Source organism: Phoca vitulina, unplaced genomic scaffold, assembly GCF_004348235.1.
Source record: "Phoca vitulina isolate PV1807 unplaced genomic scaffold, GSC_HSeal_1.0 scaffold2, whole genome shotgun sequence".
NCBI classification, from domain to species: domain Eukaryota; kingdom Metazoa; phylum Chordata; class Mammalia; order Carnivora; family Phocidae; genus Phoca; species Phoca vitulina.
Window position 1 is genome coordinate 92417650 of NW_022589705.1, and position 16966 is coordinate 92434615.

The 16966-nt window shown below is 54.8% G+C and overlaps 1 protein-coding gene across 4 annotated transcripts in view; it reads right to left on the bottom strand.

Moving 5' to 3' along the window:
• Positions 1 to 1779: 1779 nt before the first annotated feature.
• DRAXIN (dorsal inhibitory axon guidance protein) overlaps positions 1780 to 16966 on the bottom strand; it is a 30129-nt gene continuing 14942 nt past the window's right edge. For all 4 annotated transcript variants that reach the window (XM_032393547.1, XM_032393555.1, XM_032393536.1 and 1 more), the window contains exons 3-7: positions 15604 to 15794; positions 13935 to 14046; positions 13451 to 13540; positions 11790 to 11879; positions 1780 to 7793 (exon numbers count right to left, since the gene is read on the bottom strand). In XM_032393547.1, the coding sequence (XP_032249438.1) occupies positions 7681 to 7793; positions 11790 to 11879; positions 13451 to 13540; positions 13935 to 14046; positions 15604 to 15794 (596 nt within the window). In that variant the 3' untranslated portion in view covers positions 1780 to 7680. The remainder of the gene's footprint in view (positions 7794 to 11789; positions 11880 to 13450; positions 13541 to 13934; positions 14047 to 15603; positions 15795 to 16966) is intronic.

A 16966-nucleotide genomic window follows, 5' to 3' on the forward strand; every position in this document is an offset into this window, starting at 1 on the left:
CCGCCTGTCCCGGCTCTGTCGGTCTGTCCTGAGTTCAGGCTACCACCTCTTTCCCTGTCTGGCCTCCCATCTCTCCGCATGCTTGGGGCTGGAATTTCAAGGGAGGCATCGGAGGGCTCTAACAGCACCTTAGTGACCACTCAGATCACAAACAAGGCCAGTTATGGCCCCCAGGCCCCGAGGCCCCCAAGGTGCCTATCTGCTGCGGGGCTTTATCCTGGTGTTTACTTTCACACCCTTCTGCCGGGCCAGCTCAGTGCCGATGGCTTTCGGGTCCAGGTCTGCGGCAGGTCCGTGAGGGCTCACGTTCCTCGCTGGGGGACAGTAAGGGAGCCTGCGCCCATGGTGGGGGGAGACATAAGAGAAGAATGGGGAAGTGGGTGCCAGGATCAGGCAGGTTACCTCCACAGGTTCCACCTGCTGGGAAGCCCCTGAGAGGGATCTCAACCCGAGGGGCTTTCTAGAAGGCGGCCTGGTGAGTGCAAGATCTTCAGTTCTGGCAGCCCGGGGCTGGGGCCTGCCCAGCAGAACTCCTGTCCCCTGCTGGCCCTGCAGCAGCCTTGGTGACCCCAAATGCACCATGCAGCTCCTGTGACCTGGGGTGTGGGTGGGGCAGTGGGGGATAGGGAGGACCGGTGACCGACTCCTAGTAGGTGCTCAGCAAACATGTGGCATTTGAGAAGCAACGTGACATCGGTGGACATGTTCAGGTTTTAGAGTCAGAGAGACTTGACTGGGGTCCCTGACGCTGCCATCGAGTAACTGCACTACTTTGGACGAGTGACCTTTATTTCTTGGTGCTTCGTTTTCCTGCTCTGAAAAGGGGGCTCTACGAGTTTCTAACTATACAAGAGGAGGGTGCCTCTGGCCGTGGACGCAGCTCAATAAATGAGCTCACAGTTGTGTTTGGCTGAATGTATTCCCTCTCTCAGCACGCATTCTGCTTTGTGCCAGCCACTGCCACAGGGTCAAGGCTGGGGCATGGAGAGACCGCTCAGGACCACAGTGCCCAGAGCTGAGCAGCCTGACCTGCTGGACGGACCAATCACCAGCGTGGTCCCCCAGGCACAAATATGTGGGTTTCAGGAAACGCCATCACGGAGGGGTGGGATGAAGGGACAGGAGCGCCTCTGTTTAGCCACTTGCTTACCCAAGTGTCTGTCATACACCTGCCCCCATGCCACGCCCACCAGAATAGTCCTGACACTAAGACATGCGTGCCCACTTACATGACAGACGGCGGTCACTGCTGCCACCTGACACTCAGGCTGACAAAGGACTGAGGAAGCCCAGGATGTCACAACACACCAAAGACAACTGCCATGTGCCCACGTGCTGTGATCCAGAGCTGGGGAGCTGAGCTCCAGATGCCACTCTGTGATGACCAGTTTTCTGTCACAACAGGGCCAGCTGCAGTATGGGAGGCTTTAACTGCACACTAATCTAGGTGCTGCTGTGAAAGCATTTTGTGGATTTGGTCAACATCTACAAACAATTGACTTCCAAGCAAAGGAGAGTAGCCTCCATCATGTGGGTGGGCCTCGTCCAATCAGTTGAAGGCCTTAAGAGCGATAACTGAGGTCTCAGAGAAGAGATGTGGTCTCGAGGCTATAGTATCAATTCCTGCCAGAGTTTCTGGCCGGCTGGCCTGCACTACAGATTTCAGACGTGCTGGCCCCTGCCACAGTGTGAGCCAGTTCCTTAAAATAAATCTGTATAAATAGAAGATATATACAAATACACAGACATTTAAAGATATATAAATACAAATTCCACTGGGTCTGTTTCTCTGGAGAACCCTGGCTGATACACCCCCAAGCCAGCTACCTGATCCCCTGAGGGCAGCGCCCAGGCTGCCAGCAGAGAGCTGAAATCCCTGTGGCCTTGGGTTCAACTGGCTTTGACTCCTCGCTTCGGCACTGCTCCGGCCCTCATGAGTAGAGATGGATTTGAGTTGACGTCCCAGGACAGAAGGGGTTTTTAAAAGCCTAGCATACCTTTCTGCAAAACATGGACCCAGGAGTCAGCAGTATAGTTTAGGGGGTGGCACCTACAGATCATGGGCAGACCCAGCCTGCTGCCCTTCTGTGTGAATAAAGTTTTACCGGAACACAGCCATGCTCATTCATTTGTGCATGTCCGTTTTCAGTGTTGTCTATGACTGGCTTGCACTACGATGGCAGAGCTGAGCAGCTGGGCCAGCGAGGGAAGGACTTTTGAGGCTTCTATGAAAGGGGAGCTTCTGGGCTCGATTCCCTAGAACCATCCCCAGCGAGAGGCTCACCAGCCACCTGGGGCCTGAGTGGGGAGGAAAGTGAGTTCTCAGGAAGGTTTGATGATGCAGTTCTCAAACCTAGGGCAGGGGGCTCGTCAAACATGCAGCTTGCCAAGCCCCATCCCTAGAGATTCCGAGGCCCAGGCCCAGGTGGGGCTCAGAAACTTGGGTTTTCTCCCCCAGAGGATCCTGATGCTGGGAATCCCTGGCCCATGTTTTGGGACACTCTGGATTCCCACGCGTCCAGGCTGCAGAAGCCGGTCCCTCCGTGGTGTCTGGGCAGGGAGATTCCCAGAGGGACAGCAGGCCCTTAAGGGCCTCTCCCCAGGACAGTCTGGACCCCGGCTTGGCTTCGGGACGTGGAGCCACTGAGAGCCATAACACAGCCTTGCTCTGTATTACAATCAGCCAGGCCTGGCGGGGCCTGGTCAGCGGAGGCGGGTGGCACTGGCTGGAGCTGCCACCAAGATAAGAGATGGCCTTCTCGGTGCTGAGCCAGGTCCCCCCCTGGCCAATTCACGCCCTTTCCCAAGATGGCATCTGAGCCTGCCCAGGCCCGGCGTCAGGAGGCTGTGCTTTGTTTATCCCCATCCTGCTGAAAGTGGCATCTGCTTTTCCCTGCACGTGGCCACCCAGGCCCCAAATGAGGCCAGCCTGCTGTGACTAGCCTTGTCATCTCTTTGGGACCTCAGCTGCCCCAACCCTAAAATGGAGAGGGAGGTCAAGATATGAAATTCCCACCAAGAGGTCTGGTTAAAGGAGCACGATGAGGTCCAGGTGAGGACAGAGACTCTGTCTCGTTTACTGCTGAGCTCAGAGCAAATGCTCAAAGATGTGGCAGAGGAAATACTCTGCCCCTCCAAACGCCCCAAGCATGCTCCCTGCCTGCACACACAGATCATCTCCGGGAGAGGCAGAGAGAGATGAGAAGGCAGCTAATTAACCATCAGCTCTTTATTTACAGCTCAAGAGAGCGCATGCAACACGCCATCACAGGACTACAAGGGCATAGCACCCCCCTCCCCCTGCTGCCCCCACACTTTAAAGAGGAACCACAGCACCCCAGGGAAGTTCCCAAGAGTCAGAAAACCCAATGACTGCAACTGCGGTGGGGGGGGGCACCCCAGGTGCTCCACTTGATTTCCTCTGAAAATAGACCACTCCCAGCCCAGGAGGCAGGGGCTCAGAGCCTGGGAGTTTGTCACTGCTGGTTATTAACCAGGCAAACCGGATCTCCGATTTGCCAACTCACACCTGAAGGTAAATGCCCTGAATCATCCAAAAGTCCCTGACCATCCAACTTTTCTGTTTCCCCTTATGGATCATAGACCTGCGTGTCTCAAACTTGATCGTGCCCAAGAATGGCCTGGGGACTTGGTAAAACCCAGATGGCTGAGGCCCACCGCCCGAGATTCTGGTTCAGCAGGTCGGGGATGGGGCCCGGGACCCCGTGCTTCTGCCGAGCTCCCAGGTGATGCCCTCCCTGCTGCTGGTCCAGGACCACACTGCATAAAGAGGGACTAGGAAGCCTCTCGCACCCAGAAGAGGCTGAGGATCCTGTATCAAACTACCCGTCCTGACTTAGAATTCAGAAAACACACTCCCTGCAATGAAGGTCCTTGGTTCTGCAAACCAATTCCTGCCGCCCCCCTCCCTGACACACACACACGCACACACGCACACGCACACACGCACTCCTGTCTCCCAGAAGAGGAAAGGTGATCATGGAGGTGATGGCGCCAGCCCCATGAAATCCTAAATGGTTTGCTTTTCTGGCTCCTCTCAGTGTCCCTCCCGGCACCCACTTTCCTTGCTCTTCTGTTGTCTTATAAACACGTTCCTTGCAGGTTACATGTCAGTTCACTGACTCTCCTGCTGCAAAGTGAATCCCATTCAAGGCTGTGCCCACCCTCTCAGCACTAGATATTATTCGGTGTGTTGAATATGGCTTTAAGTGAGGATCCATCTCTGCGGTGGAAGGGGTCGTGGCTTTGGGATTTGACTTGTGGTTCAGTCACCCCTCAAGGGGCAAGCGAAGCTGTCACTTTCCCATGAGGCTCGTCCCTCATACCCTGTGCCCCTCAGCCCATTCCCAGCAGGCTTGGGGGCTACTCTTCACATGGCCGGACAAATCCCAGAAAGGAGTCCCATGGGAACCGTGAGCACCTCTGGGGAATGGTGTAAGACTCTGCAGAAGGAATGCAGGAGGGCACGGACCACCCATGGTACCACCACCTACTGGTTTCCACTTGGCCTTCTGCTCAGCTCGCCCTCTGGTTGTATTTTTTTGAAACTCATGAACCCCACCCCAGACCAATACCACTTACACCTCTTCCCACTCTGCCTCCGCACCCGGGATCTATACCTGCTGCCTCGGGCTGAGTCCAGAACAGTTTTCCAAACGTCTTTGACCCCAGAACGCCACCCTCTCTTTCCTACAGGAGCATCTCCTGGCCCGTGTTGCAGGGGAAGGAGCCTGAGTGGTGATTTTGACAGATCATTGTCAAAGAACAGACCACCTACCAAAATTACCCTAGAAAACAAATTAGCCAACACTGGGAGCTTATTATGTGCTTGGCACTGTTCTAAACACGCTATAAGGATTTTACGTTTACTTCTCACAACATTGCTATGACGGGAGAGTCATTATTCCCATTTTACAGATGAAGAAATCAAGGCACAAGTAACTTTCCTAAGGTCACCATGGTGGTGAGAGGTGGAGCAGGCCGTTTGTCACCAGCAGCATTCCCATAGTCGGGAGGACGAGGGCAGAGTTCATGCCCAGCTGTACATTAGGGTTGCCTGGGGGAGCCTTGAACACACATGAAGCCCAGACACAACACAGACCAATGAAACCAGCACCTCTGCAGGTGGGCCTGGGCATCATCAGTACCTTTGAAAGTTCCCTAAATTATTCTAACGGGCAGCCAAGTTTGAGACCAGTAGACTGGAGCACGAATCTGCCAAATGATAGCCTGTGGGCCAAATCCAACCTGCCGCCTGTTTTGGGGTAATCTGCAAGTTAAGAAAGGTTTTTACATTTATAAACGGGTTTTAGAAAACCAAACGACAGATAGTAGTTTGTAACATGTGAACATGATATGAAATTCACATCTCAGCTTCCATGAGTAGTTTTATGGGAACACAGTCTAAAATATTTACCTGCCCTTTATGGTAAAAGTTGGCTGAATCCTGGATTAGGGGGAATTGACTTCTGTACTAGCCAAAGAAATCTGAGATAGACCTAAGGAAGAACTTCCAGGCGGAGAGGTTTGTTAAACACTGAGGGGGGCTCTGGGATCTCTAACTCTGGGGTGAGGAGGTTTTTACCCACCCACCTTTGCAACCATGAAATGAAGGTAACTAGGGCAAGGAGCTAGGGCCTGAAGGTCCAATCGCAGAACTCCCCTGCTAGACGGGGATGGTTCCATGGGGCCTTTCAGCTTTGTCCTGACCTTCTGTGCTTTCCATTGTTGATGCCCCAGGGCCATCTGAACTGTCACCCCCAAGACATATGCGATGCCAGACATAAGCAATGCTGTGTTTCCTGCCTGCAGCCCACCCCCCCTTAGGGTTCTAGCACATTCTCAAATCAGCCAGCCCCAGTGAAGCTCACACAGCATGGGTGTCGTCTGGTGTCTTAGACAAAACTGCTGGTGGGTTTGATTTCCAAATAGCCGGCTTTGATCTCTTTTAGTTCCTCTGCCCCACCCCCACCTCTAAGATTCCTTTGCCCATAGAACTTGAATAGGGAGACATGAGCAAGGATATTTGGTTTCTCCTCGATCCATCTGCTTTGCCTGGTGCCAGACCCCTGACCCTGACTGATTTTCCCATGGAGTAAACAGCCCTGGCATCGAGGGTGTGGTTCCTCTGGCAGGTGTCCAGGCCTGCGAGGAATTTGGATGGGGAGGGCTTTTGTCATTTGTAGCCTGGTTTGCCCTGGACCAGAGGGCTGACCAGGAGTGAGGTGCCAGGTGTGGGGGTGGGGGGTTTAAGTGGCTCTCCTGGGGTGGCCCTTAGAGCCAGATCTGCTGGGATAGATGTTCTGGGTGGGTATCGTGGGTCTAGCTTGTGGGGGGTGGTTTCAGAGAACACCTTGACCTCAGAGGTGCCCCAATGTCTCAGTAGGCTCTGCTGCAGAAGTGTGGGGTCGGGGGTGTCTAGAGATGGTCTGTGGGAGGCCTGAAAGCCACTAAGGCCGAATGCAAAGTGGGTGCACATGCGCGATGTGTGCATTATTTTGAGCCCATATCGGCATTCGATTCTCAAAGGGCATGAACTACTATGAAACTAAAGAAGCTGTAAGAGCAGTGTCAAAGTGCATGTCCTGGGACTGGGTGAGCAGAGCCACAGAAACAGAAGGAACAGCACTATCGTTTCCCCCAAACACATCATATCTCAGATTACCAGCTCCCAGAGGGCAGCGGCCAATCTTCCCAAATCATGCCTTACCACCAAGCAGGGGCTTAATGCAATGCTTTGTTTTTAAAGATGCTACACCTTTGTTCAGGGAAGGAAGAGAACAGCCTGTTACTGCAGACCTCACCACCGTGAAAGGAACTCCCAGGGAGGGCTTCTCTCTCACTGAAAGCCATGGAGAACTTGGAATAAGTCCGTGGCTGTGGAGAAGCAAGGATGCGGGCCCAGGAACCCGACAGGCTTGGCCCAGGTGCAGATCCCGGCTCAGGCATTTACTCCCTAGGACCTGGGTGCTCTCGGAGGGGTTCCCGCCAGCAGCAGCAGCATGCCCCCGAGAGCTTGTTAAAAATGCAGAATCGACCCAACCAGACTCTGCATGCTACCCAGATCCCAGGGATTCTTACACAGGTTAAGGTTTGAGGAGCACTGATCTGGGACCCTGGACAAGTCCAGTTATAACTAACTGCCTCGGTTTCCTCACCGGTAAAACGGTGATAATGCTCCTTTGAAAGGTCATTGTGGTAACTAAATGAGATAACGCATGGCACGCATCTAGCACAGTGCCCGGTACGTACAGGTGTTCCGCACTCATCCCCTGGGGTGCTCTGTCTCTCTGGTCCTTTCCCTTTCTTGACGCGCCCAGAAACCTCTTCGTTGTTTGACTTGAAGCGGCTGCAGTGCTGAGGTTGGGCAGTAGAGGGCACTCTCGACATTGCCAACGCGGAGCACCAGGCCACCGGGAGGCGCAGGCCTTTGCGGGTCCTCCGGGGGCGGGGAGGTGGGCGCAGGTGTGCTGCAGCTTGGCTCCTGGGCCAGGGCTCCCCTCCCAGGGCTGAGGGTCCCGGGCTCGAGCCTGCAGCCTCGGTCATCGGGTCCCCCATCTGAACTCCCACTGCTAGTTCTAAACAAATCGCCCGGCTTCTCCAAACGTCGGCGCGGGCGCCAGTCCCCAGGCCGGTGGGGAGGCGCCTCCCGCAGAGCCGCTAGACGTTGATGAAGGATCCCTGGTCGCCGTTGGCCGTCTCCGGCTCCACGCAGCGCCCCTTCCTCCGCGTGACCCTGCGGTTCCGGTGGAATTTGGCGTAGCAGCGCAGCCCTGAGCGAAGAGAGGCCAGGGGGTCAGGGGCGCCCACGGCCAGGGCCCTCCCCTTCCTTCCTTGCGCCCTCTGGGACTCCCTGCACCCTCTCACCACCACCCTACGCTGCCCTACAACCCACCCACTCTCCCAGGACAGCCTGAATGGGCTTTAAAAAGGCGATCATTGGGGGAGAAGGGAAGGAGGGACAGATGGAGCACAGGGGCTATTTAAGGCCCCCCAAACTATTCTGTGTGATACTGTAATGGTGGGTACCTATTACGATGCATTTATCAAAACCCATGGAATGTACAATGCGGAGAGTGAATGTGAATGCAGATTATGGACTTTATCAACGTTGGTTCCTCCACTCTAAAAGCCGAACCACACTAATGCAAGTAATAACAGGGGGACTGTGCAGGGGGAGAGGGTATATGAAAACCGTGTTTTCCGTGCCACTTTTCTGTAAACCCAAAACTGCTAAAAAAAAAAAAAAAGGTCTATTAAAAAAATTTGTAAAGGAATGCAGGTTCTGCTCTCCCCTATAAAACCTCCCGTGGCCCCCCCTTGCACTCAAAAGGAAATCCAAACTTCCTACTCTGGCTTACAAGACCCCCTGGGACCTGGGCCTGCCTCCTCTCTGCCCTCTTCACTTCCCACTCCCCTCTTCATGAGCTCCAGCCACACTCAGTCTTCTTGCTTTTCCTCAATAGCCAGCCATGCTCTGCCTCAGGGCCTTTGCACTTGCTGTTCTTGCAGCCAAACCCCCTTCCCCAAGCTCTTTGCATCATTGGCTCCTTTGTGGCCCCAGCCATGTTCTGCCTCAGGGCCTTTGCACTTGCTGTTCTCGCAGCCAAACTTCCTTCCACAAGCTCTTTGCATCGCTGGCTTCTTTGTGGCCTTCAGGTCTCAGAGACCCTCCCTGACCACTCAAACTAAAGTCAGTGTGGCCCTTTTGGCCCACCAGTGGGAGGGCTTCAGAGCTGAAGCTCTCTCTGTCATGACCACAGGCATCCCCTGAGATACATGGGTGGACATAATTTTTATTTAAGGCCTCAGAAGGCCACCTCCTCTTGGTGGTGGGGGCAAGGGATGTGAGTGTGGCCTGAGCAATCCCTACACTTCAGGTTAGGAGTTGACCCCAGGGAGAGAGGACATTGCTACTTGAAGATTCACTTATGTCACTACCAAGAGAATAAAGGAACCGCTGTGAAGTTTGTGCTTAGGGGCCTAGAATTTACACCTGGGTCACTGGGCATCTAGACATGAGGTCACACAAGTGACACTTGGAAAGGGGCAGGGGATTCATGAGCAGGAGTGCTTGGTTTCCACAGAAGCCCTTCTGGAACCCTTCACAACTCAGGCTGGCCTTGACTGCTGGACTTCAGCCCTGGGCCCTCAGAAGTCCTCAGGACTCTTGGTCCTCATGAGGGTTCCCGGCCTCACCTAGATCCCTCTGGTGTGTCATCTTAGTGACACTCCTCCTGGACCAGCTTTAATGAGCTGCCCAAGCTGTCATTTCCATTCTTCTTTTTTCTCTGGAGCCTGAGTCTCCAGGGAGGAAGCAAGAGTTTCCTCCAGGACTGACCAGTGCCAGACAGATCAGAGGAAATGAGCAGATAGGGCTTTGGATGCAGATACATCTTTTGGATGCCTGCAAAGCTGCCCCCTCCCACCTGAGGTCCAGGGGAGGAAAGAAGGAAGGATTCCTGGACTCAGTAGGGCCATATCCCCCTCGCCTGGGCGTCTGGGTTGGACCTGGAGGCCAAGGACTATGATTGGGCCTCAGCACTGTTCTGGACTCTGTGGACTAGAGTGCCCTCTGGCCTGCTCCACACCTCAGTCTCCTGCTCTGTGAAATGGGTCCCCAACCCTGCACGCAGGTAACAGAAGATAGTTTCCCAGCATCTCCTGCCCCTCCCACCCCTGCCTGCCTCCAGCCCCTCACCTCTCTGTCTCCACTCCTGCCCCCCAGAGTCCTGCAGCCAGACCATGTCATTCTCCAGCTTAAAACCTGCCTGTGACTTCCAATTATAAATCAAAAGATCCTGTGTGATCCTCCCCACCAGCTTCTCCCACCTGGCCCTGGGGCCACCTTCTCTGTTGGCCACTGTGTGCCAGGCCCACTCAAACACGCCAGCCCTGTTCCTGCCCGAGGTCCTGGCTTCTGCCCTGCTTCATGCCTGGGGCTCTCCCTCCCCGCACCCCCATCCTCAGCTGGCTGGTTCTGCTGTCCCCTCCTGTCTGTCCTTTCTAAAACAACCCTGACTCCTCATCACACCACCCTGATTTTTGTTACAGCCCTTATTTCTTTCTAAAGACATCTCATCTCTGGATTTGCTTACTATCTGCACATCTCACTAGAATGGAATCCAGAGGGGCAGTTTGCCTGTTCTCTTCGCGGCTGAATCTAATCTCAAGTCTCCAGAATGGTACTGGACACGTCGTGAGCACTCAGTAAATATTTCTTGATTGACTAGACCCAAGTAGCTTTATTGCTTGCACAGCAGATAATTTCTGAGGCTCATATGAGCAAAAATAGGGCTCGTATCTAAGGATGGTTAATAGAAGGACCAAGACCAAATTCTCCAACTCAGGGCATGTGAACAACCAATTAGCTACCGAATGATATTGAGTAATTATTGTTCATGTTTGTTTGTTTTTTTGTTTTCCTTAGAGAGAGTGTGTGTGCGCGAGCAAGGGGTGAGGGTCAGAGAGAGAGGGAGAGAGAGAATCCCAAGCAGACTCCACACTCAGTACAGAGTCCGACACGGGGCTCGATCCCACAACCCTGAGATCATGACCTGAGCCGAAACCAAGAGTCGGATGCTCAACCGACTGAGCCACCCAGGTGCCCCGGTATTTTATTTTTCAAAGAGTACTTATCTTTTAGAGATATATACCGAGGGGCGCCTGGGTGGCTCAGTCGTTAAGCGTCTGCCTTCGGCTCAGGTCATGATCCCGGGGTCCCGGGATCCAGCCCAGCATTGGGCTCCCTGCTTGGCAGGAAGCCTGCTTCTCCCTCTCCCACTCCCCCTGCTTGTGTTCCCTCTGTTGCTGTCTCTCTCTGTCAAATACATAAAATCTTTTTTTAAAAAAGAGAGCTTTATACTGAAATATTCACAGATGAACGATCTGTAAACTCCCCAGAGTTGCTTCAAAATCATACTGGAATGGGGAACTGAGTGGGGGAGAGACAGCAGAGATTGGCAGTGAGCTGGTAAGTATTGAAGCTGAGTGATGGGAAATGGGGGTTCATTATTGCAAACACGAGTATTTGAAGTTTTTCAGAATATAAAATTAAAAATATTCCCCCACTTTTCTAGCTGTGTGAGTATGGGCAAGTCGCTTAACTTCTCTGTGCCTCAGTTCACTCAGGTGTGAAACAGTGATGGTAAGAGCTCCTTTCGTGGGATGGTTGTGAGGATGATCATAACGGGAGTGAAGTGCTCGGCACAGAGCCTGGCACGCCCGCCGGGGCACACCTGGGCAGGAGGGCACGCCCGCTGCAGCTGGGAGCTCAGAAGAGCTAAGGACATAGCTGGCCAAGTGCATCCCCCCTGGGACAGGGCTGGGAAACCCAGCCCCCCACCCCCTCATTCTCACACTTGGAATGCTTCCCCTGGGGTAGAATTCTGGTGTACCAGCCTTCTCAGATTTGATCTTATATAAAGAGATGTGCTCCTCTCCTCCCTTCTCCCACCTCCAGATCCTAGGAGATCATGCCAGCTTGTATTTCAAGAGGCGAGAAAAGCAAATCTGAGAAACGATGCCAGGAATCGAGACTGCATGAGTTCACAGACTGGGAAGGCACGGAGCAAAGCTGTTCTTGCTCACGTCTTCAGCTCGCGAGGGATCCCGCTGCCCTCTCCTCCGCCACAGGCCCCTGGGCCCGCCCTCCACCCTCCGCAGGGAAGCCTTGGCCCCCATTCCGCGCAGAACCAGCTTGGAGAAGAAGGGGTTTAGTGGCCCTGGGAGCACAGGGGCACTCCCCTCCCCGAGAGAATGGGGCTCACCTTCCATACACATGCAGTCATCAAAGCATTTGTTGTTGAAGCCGCGGTTGTGGGGCGTGCAGAGATGCTCTCGCAGGTCACAGCAGGTGCCTGCCCACACAGCAAGGCCACCGTCAGCCGAGCTGCCTGGACCCTCCCCCACCCTCCCCCCGCCGACGTGCACACGGCCCCGCTGGGCGGGAGATCCATCATTTCCATGGCAGGGCCGTGCCCTGGCAGGGTGTGCCATCTGATGCACAAGGCTCCCTACCGGGACCACCAATGGATAGCATGGCCAGGGCCGCCGGGGGGCCTGTGGCGGAGACCCCAGCTGCCCCAGATGGGCAATTGATAGATCATGGGCGGAGCGAAGGCAGTGTGGGATGGCCTCCCAGGGAGAGGGGGCGGAGCAGCTGGGGGTGGGGTGAAATCAGCTTGGAGCTGGGAGGGGCCTCCAGGATCATTGCCGCCAACGTCTTCTTTGACAGATGGGGAAACTGAAGCTCCCCGGGGAGCAGCGGGAGGGCCCCAGGGAGGCCCCAGGGAGGCCTGAGGCAGCGGTTCGCCCCCCACAGACCCAGTCAGCTCCTAGGGCCACTGCCCAGTTGGCCCAAACTCAAGCCTTTTCTTTCTGCTCAGGGTGAAAACAATGGTTTGGAGAGGCAACAGCCTGTCCGGGAGCTGGTGGTCTGCCTTAAACAGCGCCGAATTGCTGCTTTGGTTGCTATTATTGTGGAATATTCTGGCCGCTGAATTAACAAGCATGGCACTGTGGAAGTGGGCCGCTTGGGTCTCCCCCCCTCACCCCCGTGCTGTCCGGAGGTGAGGACAGCAGTGAGCTGGCGGCCTCCAGTGTTTGCACCTTCAGGAGCCACCAGGCCGATGTCACGCTGGTTCCGCAGCAGCCCCACCCCCCAGCAGAGGGACCAGGGCCTGGCCGGTCCTGCCCAATGGGGCCTCCGTCAGCAGGCAGTCTTGCTCTGGAGCTCCCCATCAGGCTGAGACTGCATCACAGGTTTCTGGGTCCATTCCTGCTTCCTCCCCCCTTTTGCCATTCACAGGCCTTCCCTCTTCCCCCAGAATAAACCTCCTGCACTTGGAACCCCACCTCGGTATCCGCTTCCCGGGGCCCGAACCGACCCGACAAGGGCCAAGGGCCAGCAGTCCCAATGTCAAGCCCCTTGTTTGTAGACTGTATGATGGGCGCAGCTGCTATACAAGGAGGGTGTCATGCCCCTCACCCCCCACCCCCACAAAGCCCGGCGGTGTCATAAGGGGACAGGGACAGAATTAAGCCCGAGCAGGTGTTAGGAGGAAGAAGTCGAGAGAGGGCTCATCCTGACTTGAGACAGCATGGGGCAGGGGTGAAGAACCACACAGACCCAGGTTTGAGCTACCTCCTCGCTGTGTGACCTCAGCCGAGACACTCAGCCTCTCTGAGGTTCGGTTTCCTTGCCTGAACACTGGGGATGAGAGAGGCCCTTTCTCGGGGTTGCTATGAGGACTTAATACAGGACGACAGCAACTCTCAGTAGAGCGGTAGCCCTGATTGTTATCATTTGTCCTCCCTAAAGGGTCAGGGACCCACAGGCCCTGCTCGTGGGCCTGGGAACGGCCGCAGCCCTGCACGGGCTCCCCCGGCACCCAGCCTCCTGCTCTGAACGTGGATGCTGCTTGGGTACCTGGCAGGCAGTCTTGGTGATGGTCGCACGGCTCCCCTTCAGCTGGTGATGTCTCGTTACCATCGCTGGAGAGTTTACCCCGGTGTTTCTCTGGGGACAAGAAGATGTGTCGTCAGAAGCTGACGCCCAGCAGAGCAGAGAGACTGAGCACAGGGGCTCATACCGACACTTGCGCTGTGTTGTGTGGATAAGACTCTACCTCTCTCTCTGCCTTAGTCTTCTCCTCTCTAAAATGGGATCAATAGCAGGGTAGACCCAGCAGCTGGTTTTTCAGGGGAAAATGAGTTGGTAGAGGAAAACATTTGGCCTGCGATCAGCACTTGATAACAGCATTTGCGTTTTGGGTGTTAGTCCCAGTTTAGACTGCATGCCCTTCCACTCTGGACATCTGTAGGTCAGGCTGGGCTCACTGGGGCCCTCAACCCAATAGACAGTGGGCAGGGGAGGGAGCCCAGGCATGGGGTGGCTGGGGAGGTGGACATACCTTTCTTTTTAGCAGAGGGCCAGACTTCAGGTTTTAAGTCTTCATAATCGGTCCAGTCGAACAAAGCCATGTCCAGTGTGGGCATCACCTCCCCATCAGGCCTGGGCTGAGCCTGCAGAAGGGGCACGGAGAAGAGTGAAGCTGGAGCTCCCAACAGGTGGGAGCGGAAATGTGGGACCCCGGGGCCAAACGGCAAAGAAGGGACTCCTCAGAGGCCAGCTTATCCCCTGCTGGGCAGCCTGAAATCCCAGCCCCAGGGACAGGGAACAGCTGCCTGAGGCTCAAGCTCCAGGAGCCACCATCCTGCAGGATGGTATGGATGCAGATGGGTGAGTTATCCCTTGGGCCCCTGGGGGAGGGGCTGGGAAAGCAGTTGCACCTGCTCAAGGTTTCTACACCTGTGTTGTTGAGGGGAGCTGGATGAAGCCAAGCCACTCACTTCCCTGCCCCTTCTCTCCTCCGCAAAAGTTATCAGCTCTCTGTGGCCCATGAGACCACAGCTCAGTTGGGCTCACAGCCCTGGCCAGCAGTCTCGGGGCTGGATCAGCACACGGTAGGACATGGGCAATAAAGGCATCTTCTAGGGCTGGGTTCTCAACCGATGGGCTTCCGGGGGCCTTCAACAGTGTGGATCGCCATGTATTCCTTGGAGATGGTCCCTAGCTTTTATCAGACTCTCAAGGGGAGGGGGGGTGCCTGGCTGGCTCAGTTGGTGGAGCATGTGACTCTTGATCTAGGGGTTGTGAGTTCAAGCCCCACATTGAGTGTAGAGATTACTTAAAAATAAAATCTTAAAATAAAAGAACCTCAAGGGGGTATGAGACCCACAAGGGAGTAAGAACGATCTACTGCTTAAAAAGTTTTATTTCTTGGGCGCCTGGGTGGCTCAGTTGGTTAAGCGACTGCCTTCGGCTCAGGTCATGATCCTGGAGTCCCTGGATCGAGTCCCGCATCGGGCTCCCTGCTCGGCAGGGAGTCTGCTTCTCTCTCTGACCCTAACCCCTCTCATGTGCTCTCTCTCATTCTCTCTCTCTCAAATACATAAATAAAAATCTTTTTAAAAAAAGTTTTATTTCTTCTATACATATACTTTACTGATCATCTTAAATAATTTTATTTGGAAAAAAATTCAAAGCCACAAAAGGGGTCCAAGAAGGATGCACCTCTTGTTGATTTTTTATTTATTCATTTGAGAGACAGAGTGAGCATGAGCAGGAGCAGGGGGGGAGGGGCAGAGGGAGAGGGAGAAGCAGACTTCCCACTGAGCAGGGAGCCCGATGCGGGGTTCGATCCTAGGACCCTGGGATCAGGACCTGAGCTGAAGGCAGACGCTTCACCGACTGAGCCGCCCAGGCGCCCCGGGGACATGGTTTTAAAAATTCTCTGGACTTTTGGGTATGTATCAAATTCTCCCCCGAGTTCCCCGCTCTTTTCCATGCAGAGCCAGCATGATGAGCTGGTGCTTGCTTCCTTGCCCATCCCTGGAGTGAGCCCCTAGGATCACGCTCTCCCTGACAGCAACAGCCCTTTCAGGACAGAGCGAATGCTGGGCCATAGCTGAGCTGGACGGGCATCAGGAGACCTGGTTCCATGGCCTCAACCAACTCCCTCCCATCTCCGGGCCTCAGTCTCCCTGAATATACTCCGAGGCTGTTCTGGGGCCCCTTACCTGGGGCCACAGGGATGTGACGGGCAGGATCAAGGACTCTTCTGTGGCAGGTGCTGCTTCAAAGGTGGTTAGGTAGAGTATGGTGGGGGCCAGGCTGGTGGAGGACTCCTCCATCGTGGCATCCAGTGCCTGGTCTTCAGAGGGTTCTGCTTTCTTCATCAGGGAGCTAGGACCTCGGACCACAGCTCGGCCTGAGACACGGAGGGGGAAACACAGGGGCTTTATCTGCTCACCGCCCTGTGTCAGCCCACATCGAAACTCACATTTCCAACTGCAAGCAGGGAGGCGGCAGGGACCATGTGACAAGCCATCGGCTCAGCCAACATTCCTGCTGTCCCCCTTCCTGGGGAGGTGGAAATGAGGGACTGGGGTGGCAGGGAAAGAAGAGGGAGGGAATGTCTTGAATGAATCTGTGGTGTTGTTGGGGAGACAGCCCAAGGATTCTCTCTCTAAAGCAACATTCCAGCAAGTTCAAGTCCGGGTTGGTGGGTGCAGCCAGGGGTGCAAGTGTAACAAATGGGAACTAGTGGGATTAACCACGGAAGGCTTCCTGGAGGAGGTGAAGTTTGAGGAGGGGAGTCACGTGATGAGGCTAAGAGGCATTGCAGTGGGGGCGGAGACTTTGAGAAGGTAAGAGCCGCAGCTTATCATGTATAAACGAGTGCTTCCTATGTGGTGATAATCATCACCCTGTTTATTAAGCACCTGCTGTGTGGCAGGCCCCTGGTGTATGCTGGGTCCTGCCTTACAAGCATTATTTCATCTAACCACCGTAGGAACTCTTAGGAGATGGGTGCTTCTTCAGTTTCACCTACGGGGGAGGAATCTAAAGCACAGAGAGTTTAGGCAACTTGCCTCAGGACACACAGCCAGAGGGCAGCAGAACCTGGATTCAAACCCAGGTCCATCTGAGCACAAAACCAATGCTTTTTAACCACTGATGCCACCTTCCAAGACCCATGGGCATTGGGGTAGGTTGAGTGAGAGGGGGAGAGAGTGTGCAGGGTTGGGGGTGATCAAGAACAAAGGGAATTTGAGAGAAGCTGGGGGGCCCAGGCTCATCCTTACCTCTTTTTCTCAGGCAAGATCTGACTTTAAGGTTGGTTGGGTCCTTTGGGGCCACCTCGCCCTCCAGAAGCGAACCCCAGAGAGTAGATAGGGGACTTAGGGACCACTGAATCCACTCCATTCCTTTGATAGACAGGGAAACTGGGGCCCAGTCAACTGGAGCACCACAGCAGGTTAGCAGGGCTGGGCCTGGCCTCTAGATTTCCACTGTCCCCTCCTCCATGCACCCAACACACCGACTCCCTTAGGAAGGCCCCTTTGGCCTGATGGAGCTGGGGCCTGGAGCTGAGCCAGG